This window comes from Athene cunicularia, assembly GCF_003259725.1.
Source record: "Athene cunicularia isolate RWA chromosome 26 unlocalized genomic scaffold, athCun1 chr26_part1, whole genome shotgun sequence".
NCBI lineage: Eukaryota > Metazoa > Chordata > Aves > Strigiformes > Strigidae > Athene > Athene cunicularia.
Window position 1 is genome coordinate 2,511,386 of NW_020799136.1, and position 9,087 is coordinate 2,520,472.

At 50.5% G+C, this 9,087-nt stretch overlaps 1 protein-coding gene across 4 annotated transcripts in view; it reads right to left on the reverse strand.

Annotated features, from left to right (window-relative positions):
• The window catches only part of INKA2 (inka box actin regulator 2), a 4,575-nt gene extending 1,726 nt beyond the window's left edge, over positions 1-2,849 (reverse strand). The window contains exons 1-2 of one of the 4 annotated variants that reach the window (XM_026864088.1): positions 1,879-2,849; positions 13-266 (exon numbers count right to left, since the gene is read on the reverse strand). In XM_026864088.1, the coding sequence (XP_026719889.1) occupies positions 13-260 (248 nt within the window). In that variant the 5' untranslated portion in view covers positions 261-266; positions 1,879-2,849. The other 3 variants (XM_026864089.1, XM_026864086.1, XM_026864087.1) reach the window with 3 other exon arrangements.
• Positions 2,850-9,087: the final 6,238 nt, after the last annotated feature.

Genomic DNA, 9,087 nt, shown 5'->3' on the forward strand with positions numbered 1-9,087 from the left:
GCCGGGCGCGGTGCGGCACATGCGAGGGACGAGGGGCTGCGCCCCGCCGGCTCCCCCCGCGGCCGCTCGTCCTGCCAGGCCCTGGGCACGTCCCTGCTGCTTCGGCAGCACCGGTGCTGCTCAGCGCCAGAAACGGAGCTCCGGCTCCCCGAGATGTCCAACTGCTCCAACGCCGTCTGGACCTGGAGGAGTTTCAGCTCCTGCAGCGCGCCCATCATGCAGTTCATCTGCTCGTGCAGCCCGTCGCCCACCTCCTTCATGGAGAGCTGCGGGGGAGGAAGCAGACACGGAGTCAGTGTCCCCGGGAGCCAGCGAGACAACTCCCACCGAAGAGCAGGGTTGCTGGGCTGAGCAGCCTTCCGAAACATCCCCTCTTCCCACGGACTACCCGTGCTACCTCTATTTCACGGAACCGCAACTGGATTTTTCTTAAGATCTGTCTAGGAGTTTCCCTCTAGCCATAAGAGGAGCTGACAGGAGGAGCGGATTTTCTGACCTGACAACAAAAATAAATAGTTTGAGTTTCCATTAACTGCTTGGCAGAAACCCAAGGCACAGAACTAGGAAGGGTTTTGGCTGCTGCCAGCCGTAGCATATTCTTCTGCTTTTGTGTCTTTTGTGCCCTGTAACTACTGAAATCAGGAGTCAGAAGGGTGAACAGAAGTGCCTCCCACAAAGAACCTCGTTTCTTTACCTAAAGCGTTAAAGCAAATTAAAAATAAACCCCGGTAAGGATCACACTGTTACTACGTGACATGTTGTCAGATCTTAATGCCCCCATTACAGGCACCTCTCACTAGAGGACAATCAAAGACACTTCGACGCACTTGAACTTTTGTACAAAACAACCGACAAACTCCAAATTTACTTACGTTACACCAGCAATCTCTTTGGTTCCCAAGCTGGGACCTCTAGTAGCAGCTCTGCTTTACCCCTGAACCTTGCTATAAAGATTTAACTTTCTGCACTAGATTTAAATTAAGCAAATTATTTTCCAGAGCTTCTGAACTCCCTCCTCTTTCGCTCTGTTGCTTTCTCTCTCTCGTGTAGGATCTGGATCATATTCCCAAAGCGGCATCATAAAACAAATGGGCTATACTTTCCAACAGCTGCCACTTCTTTTTTTTTTTTTTTTTTTTTTAAAGCAGGGAGGGGGAGTGGGGAATGGGAAGGAGAGGGGAAGAACAGCAGGAGGTGGCAGGGCTGGAGGTGAAGCCGTGTCACATTGATGCGAGGTGGTTTGCAGAAGAGATTACCACTCACTGTCTAGGAAAAGCTTCAGCCTGTGCTGTTTGTAAACACTTTAAGAGGCTCGTCACAATTTTTGTACAGCAATAGATCTCAGGCTTAGGGTGAAAAAGGGCAGATGCATCTTACGTTCAGCTTTACATTATCAAGCCGTTTTTACCTCTCCATTTTAATTAAATTAGTTCAATTACTTGCTCTATTTTTATTTCTGTACTTGGCTTTGACCAGCGAGAAAGAGCAGTCGTGAAAAAACTGGATCCTCTGTAACAATCTAGCTCTGTAAGTGGAAAGCTCCTCAACAGTTTCTGACCGCAAATCTCTTATTTCAAAACCCAGAACCTAAAACTAGCCGGCAGATTACAACGATTTTTCAGATCTTCGCTCCTGAGAAACTTATTTATCACCCAGAATGAGCACACAAGCTAGGAAGATACAGAAAAATCTGTGTCTAACTTCCTGGTTACACTATCAAGTGTCTCCAGCTATCTAATTTTTTAACATCAGCAAATAAACCTCTCCTTCTGCAGACATGCAAATAATGCCCCACTTAGACTAACCGAGCTCTTGGGTTACCCGTACAAAAGCCGGGGCCATATGCTCTACAAGCCTCAGACAAAACTATCACCTTACCTCTCCAGATTTGCTGTAATGCTTCTCGTCCTAACCTTTCTCGCCTTATTAATGGCAGTCTGGTTTATCTGAGGCTTTGCAAAAAGCTGGATTTGGAGCCAGCTTGGCCCCTCATTGGCCGCTTCCCACCAAATCCCCTGGCTGGCGCAGGGCTGTAATCGCGCCGCGGTGAGTGCCCGGGGTTGGGTTGGGCTGCTCGAACCCTTGGCATGTGCCGGACGGCTCCGCTGCTTCACCGCGTTGATTCCGTTAACTCCCCCGTGACGGGTGGTACCCTCGGGCCTCATCCAGCGAGGCTCGATTCAATTTTCACAGGCAGCAGTTATCGTCAGCGTGGTCGTTTCTCACGGGCAGATCCCGTCTGCCCCTGACAAGCAAAGACCTGAGCCCCAAAAACTCAGACTCCAGCGCTTTTCCTTCTGAACAAACGAGCTGGTTCTGCTAAACCTGGCACCAGCACCAGCCTGGGAAGCTCGAGCCACTGGAGGAGGAGCGGAGGTATTTTCACCTGCAGAAACACTTTCCCGTAAGTGACTGCGAGGTTTGGACGCCTCTCCCCTGACACCCGGCCTGGGGGTTGGGCTGGGCTGTCCCCGTCGCAGCACTGGGGGAGAAACGGGCACTTTTGGGACACGACTCGTCCAGCTTCAGCAACCTGCTTTGGGGCGGGACAAATCCTGCCCTCTGGACTCGGCCTCGGTGTCCCTCTGGCAACGTGAATCCCACCCTCAGCAACAGTGTTAAAGATCCTGAGGCTTTTAATTCTGCTTACAACCGCTGCTAACATTTTGGGCTGTGCAAATTAAAAAAAACAAAGCACACACCCCCCCTCTTTATCTTTTGCTCTTCATGGTATCTGTTCAGTCTTTACAGAGCTGAAGAGTGAGTGAAACCCAACCCAAAGTGAAGTCACTGACTGGTGACCAAAGAGTCTGCAGGGGCTTGGATTTCATCCACTAGTAATTACCCTGTGGTAATTAAGAGTACTCACCTTGGAGAGAAAACTCTGGAGGAACAAAAAAAAAAATAAGTTTCTCCCCCAGTGTCTAACAGCAGCTCTCTCCTCTGCCAAGATCTCAGTTCTCCCAAGTCCAGACTGGTTTCTCTGAGACTCTGCAGAAGAGGAACAATCTCTCACAGAAGAGAGACCATCACCCTGGCAAAGGTTTGAGACTGGACTATCTGGGCTGCTAGAGGGGAAAAAAAAAACTGTCAGCAGATTGGGCTGGAAATCAAACCGGTGCTCTGACTGGAAGGTGATGGGGACGCGAGGCCGAGGGGACAGCCCCTGTAGCCTGGCTGGCTCTGTGCTCACACGCTTCACCTAGGAGGAACTGGAATTTGTGATGAACTGAAGTGCAATTTCCACCAGAGCGTGAATGTGACAGAAAACCCCAGAGAGCCTTAATTTGGCATGGAGGGACCCTGACTGTCTTGCTGGGGTTATGCAAGTGACATTACGTAAGGCGGCCAGCGCGGGGCATCAGGAGATGCTGCCTGGGCGTGTTTGTGAGCTGCAAATCCCCAACCTGCTGTGGACTCAGCCGTGCCGCAGAGCAGAGTGCCGGGGAAATGGCATTTGCTGTGAAACTTCGGGTCTAGCACAGCTCTCGCACACCAGCATCCTCCCTTCTCCTACCTGCTGGTCTCCGCTCGAGGCCCACAAATGCGTCGGCGTTTCGAGGGACTCTGTGTGTCTAATTTGAGAGATGCTTCGGGCTTCAGTACAAGTGGCTGGTTGGCACCTCTGCTTCCCAGAAAAGCCAAATTAGAACGACGACAGCCTGCAGATGTTCAGATTTACGTCTTAGAAACGGTTAAAAATCCGATGCCTCAAATTGCATCTCATTATTATTCCTGAAACCCTTGCAGTCCCTGAAAATTGGCATGAAAAAGTTTTAGTCTAATTCTGAGCCAACACGGATGCCTTTTATAGCAAGACAAGTACGTGCAGGGCTGGGCGCAGTTGTGACGCGCGTGTTCCTTGTCGGTGGCCGGGATTCAGCGTGTGATGTTAAACGTTTCTCGTCCGGTAGCAAGGTGTTACCTCCAGGTCAATCCTCCCGGGAAGGCATGAACAAGGCAGCTCTGGCTAAACACTCCTCCAAAGCAAAGCTCGCTCCAACTACAGTCCCCCTCAACACTGAAAACTGAACTGCAACATTCAAAAGCTTTTCAAGCACTTTCAAACGATCATTGAGGAATATTCAACGTGAGGGGGAGGAAAAAACCCAAGAGCGGGCATCTTGCAAAACTGGCAGAGTTCGAACACGGAGTGTTTTTACATTGGAAATCCACGGTCTGAGCAGCAAGGGTATCGGTTACTTTGCAAGCCACGGCTTTTTAACGATTCCCTCAAAATACCTATTCCCAGAGCTACCACCACAATCGGCTTACACAGTTTATAAATCAATGATCTTCCACCACTGATTAACACAGCAGGAGGACAACTTGCCCCGAGGAACATCCCCTGGCAGTTCCTGGCGGTTTATCAAATGCAAAACTGAGACTACAAGGGAGAATTCACTTGTCACTTCCCACTTCACGGGTAAATAAGTAACTTTTTTAACCCACTTTGGGGACCAATGTTTTCCTACTAGCATCTACGTTCACCGAGTCCCCTCCGGGTCCCGGCCCCTCGGCACATCTGCCCGGCGCTGCGGCAGCTCTGTGACGGGAGGCAGAAAGGAAGAGCCCAGCGAACGCAGCGCGGGGTCAGCTCGGCGCTGAGAGCTGAAGAGAAGAGCTCCGAGCGTGTTTGCCCTTCCGAGGAGGAAGACAGATGTCCAGCTCTTAGGTAAAGAAACGCAAAGGGAGGAAGTTATTGCTAAGAGGACAGGAAAGAACAAATGGCAAATAGCAGTTCTTAATAATAGTGCTGATGGGCAACAGAACCAGCAACAAACAATTGGTATTTAAAGAGGATGACATAATAGAGACCAAAATTATTTTAGAACTGCTGAGCTGATCATATTGTTTCTGTGTTTTCCTTTGGGTCACTAACTAGATTAATCTTCAACAAGCCTGCAATTGTGGCTGGGCACAACCCTTCAGAGCGCGCTGCACGGCTCAGAGAGCTGCTCTGCAGCTTGCTGGTGCACCTTTCTTTTCCTTCCCTTGATGCTGCCAAGGACCTGCGATCTTCTTTTTGTCCTTGCATTTTATCACAAGAATTTCAAGGCTCTTTTTTACCTTTTGTCTTTCCAGAGTATTTTAGGCGTTAACGAGGATGTTAACTCTGAGCTCACGATTTATCTGAAAGAAGGATCCTGAAACTTTACCAGATTTTTTTCCCAGTAGTTTAAATACCTTAAGCAGATGTTGGCCACAGAAGACATGGTTCACATCACTCAGTTAACAGTCTTCTGTACTCAACTGCCTTCCTTTCCATTGCAATGATATTGTTCTGTGCTTCCCAATCACGCTTGCTACGTTTAAAGCAGATTAGAAAATCAGTTCTCTACAACCAGGAAGCGAACGAAAACCAACAGGGACGAAAAGAACTCCAGCCTTCAGACTGTTACTCCCAACCCAGGGATAAGAGAGACCACAAGCCTCAGTGTACAGACTGACCATTGAAGGTGATGGTTAAAAGTGTCAGCTTTCAGGCCAGTGGTCTGCCTCAACGTGTGCAGCTGGGACTCTGAAAAACCCACTGTCATCTTTGGGAATCTTCTCCGGAATAAACAAGCGGACAAAGCCTGTGACTGCTTTTTCTCTCCCCAGGTTATACACGACAGGACATCGGCTGTCAGGTCACTCCTTTGCACCTTCCCTCAAGGCACCACCAAGGAACGAGATTCTGTGATAACCACCCGAGTTCCTAAGGTTATTTCCAGCAGCGATGGGCAAAGGGACCATTTTATCAGCGGAGACACAAATGAAGCTGCGTGTTTCCACCTGTTGGAGTTGTGAGCAGCGACGTTAGCCCTTGAGGTCTGTCATTTATGCCTACTCTGCTGCAAGTCACAAGAGCTGCTCCTTCAGAAATAGCAGTAATGAAAATACGGCAGACTCCTTTTTGAGCACGACACAGTTACCGGAATAGGACCCAGTGTGAGACAAAGAGTAAAAATAATTGGCTGTATTTTTCACTCAGACCAAATGTTCTATTCCTGCAAGATATTCATAGCAAGAAACACTGTCTACCAGGACATAAATTACTGTAAGAAGGGAGTCAGACTCCATCAAACTCAGTAATGCGATGCGTTCATGATGAATGTGCAGGGAGAACATTCAAAGGTTCAAGCCAGAGTGGTGGGGTTTGTTTTAAATACCTGCTTTAATACTTTCCCTCCAAGAAAAAAGCAACAGAATGCCCAGAAACAGCCCGGATTCCTCAAGAAAGACCAGAACATGGGAAATAAAGTTACAACCACAGCTAACTTGCGTGTGACCCCTCACCCGTTACAGCCATACAAACCCCAAGTGCAAGATAAATCTGGCCCGTGCACTCACCAGTCCCTGGGCGGACAATGAGTGATTTATTCTTATTGTAGAAGAGCCTTGAAACCCCAGTCCCTGCGCTGATGCTACTCTGTATAACTGCAAACAATCCCCGTGTCAGAAAGTTTATGGAGGCAATGCCATCTGCAGCACGAGGCACGGAAATGAAATTCCTTTGTGCTAATCCCCGAGCAAGACAATTCTTGTTAAATCTGATCTTTCAGCTGAGATAACATTCTGTAACTCAGCAAGCAGACATATTGCTGTGCCTCGGAATGATGTTTGCAGGCCCCGAATCCAGCTGATAAAGTCAAGAAGACTTTTAGTACGGGGGATTAATTGCATTAATGGAAGATTCACAAGCTCTGCGGCACATCTCACAAATGCCAGGAGCGGCCCACACACCGGCACTGCGCCCTCCCGCAAACCCCGCTGCGTCCATCGATCTCCCCGGGCTGTCCAGAGGAGGTGAACAAAGTCTTCTGGATTTTCTGCACACAGAGGCCGCGGTGCAGAGAGCTGGCACGGCCTGTCCAGCCCAGGCTGGTGCCCGCGGGGGGACGGGGGGGACTGCGGCAGCCAGGCTGAGCGCGGCGCTGCCCCGGCCCCCCGCCGGGGTGAATGGCTGCGTCAGCTGAGGCTCCCCCCCGGCTGGGGAGCGTTGGCGTGTGGAAGCTTCTGAATGAATTCTAATCAAAGGGACACCACACATGCCAGAAACTATCAGCTTACGATGGAAAACATGCGATGGGAATAGGAGATCTCTCATTGACTGGGAGGGGTCGGGTTCACCCTTGGGAGCCGTGGCAGAGCTCTCCCAGCGGTAACGCAAAGGCCGGTGTACGCGCCCGGACCCACGCTCATCCTTGGCTTGTCTGGCAAGGCGCGGGGTGATCTCGAGGCACGGGCTGTGTGTTGAAACGCTGGAGCACACCAACGGCCCAAACCAAGCACACGGTTATTTAAATGTGGTTTCAATAAACAAAGCAAGAGAAAGACAAATCAGAGCTGGAATCCTCGAATCCCGCGCTGGCAGGGGATAGAGTTGCGCTTGAAGATAACCCTTCCTTGGGAACCGGGAGCTGGGCCAACAGCCACTCTTTCTTGAGAAAATCCCCTCCCCAAAACCAGCCAAAGGCTGGTTTATACCAGGACAAACTCAACTTCTGCTAATTGAACAGCCACTGACTCTCCCGTCACGCTGAGCCTGGTTCCTCAAGCAGGGCCCTTCTGCAGAACTTGCCACCCAGCGGCGCCCCCCGCCCGGTCAGAGCTGCTTCTCGGGCACAACACAACCCGCTCCGCTTCTCAGCGATGCCCTGGACCCGCGCTCCCGTTTAGCTGCACGGGGGGTGGCTCCTTGCCTCCATCTGGCCAAGAACTCCCCACCATTCCTCCCGCACGATTCTTGGTTCTGGTGCATTTAATGTCTGAGGCGTGACCTGCTCAGTAATGACGGGAGCGGTGAAGAAGCAGGGTCAAGAGGTTCAGTTCCCACTCGCCGCTCGGCGCAGATGGGCCCAGCTGTCTAGGGCACTGCTTGCTGGGCTTTAACGAAACATTAATCTATTTTAATTCCAGGCTATCTTGACAGTATTGATTTGTAAAAGCTGTTTTTGCCCAGGATATACTTTATAGTTGTTTTAATTAATACGGCCCTCCTGCCTTCCCTAACCACAACCTGCAGGTCGCTCGCGCTGCCGATGCCAGGAACGGTCGCGGCGGCGCGCGGCCAGGCAGAGGCTCTCCCCAGCTGTCACCCCGCGGGCCGCCCTGGCACGCCTGCGCTCACAGCAGCGCCAGCTCTGCGCTCTCCTGCCCTGAGAGCTTGGCGTTAAACTAAGTTTTTAAGTTTGATTAACAAAAAAATCAGGGGGGGGGCGAGACGGGGAAAGAATGTGGCTAGTAAAAACCAAACGTAGGAAGGTCTAGGCTGCTTTCAGTTAAGTCACAAGTCACTACTGCGGGTGACAACTGCCCCTTCCCGGCTTTTTAAACCAAGCATATACATAAATCTTTGTCAGGCTGAAGTCTTGGTTTATTAACAGAATAAACTGTCACATTTTTACAATTCCAAAAAAAAATAATCTATTACTGCATTACAGCAAGGGTATGAACAAAGCCAGAATTTTCTCATTTTAAGTATTTTTTGGTTTTCACACTAAGGGTGAGGGATCTGCCTTCCTTTCGAACAGATTTGAATCCTTCAGGAGTTAGGTTGTGCACTACAGCACAGGCACGTTTTAGACTCACCAGCCTAATGCAATGTTTAGGCTTCTATCACGCTCAGATCACGAAACCGAACTGTTTAGAAGACAAAACACTGATTTAGGGACTTTGTTCTAAGCGTGCTCTTTCGGAAGTTAATCTTTTCACCCATCTCACCCCCCCCAACCTGTTCAGATTTTAAAGATCTTCCGGATTACACCGTTCACGGCCCAGTTTACAGTTTGCATGTCATCCATCACACCCAGCGTGCAGAACACCACTGGCTCTCGCTCTCCTTTGTTTTAGTTTGTCTCCCAGCTCCTGGGCTTGCAAGGGAAACACTGGCAACGCTCGCAGGTTAAATGTCACCGTCTGCTGCCACATTTATTCGGGGCGAAGTGCAGCGGCCCCAGCCCGTGTTTCACAAGCCACGTCCCGTCGGCAGGAGCGTGGCCACCGCCAGCGCAACAGCCAGTCCCTGAGGCGGCCCTGGGCCCCGCTGGCACCCCGCGGGTCTGTGGCCCCTCGGATATTGTTGCCTGCCCACGGAGGGCT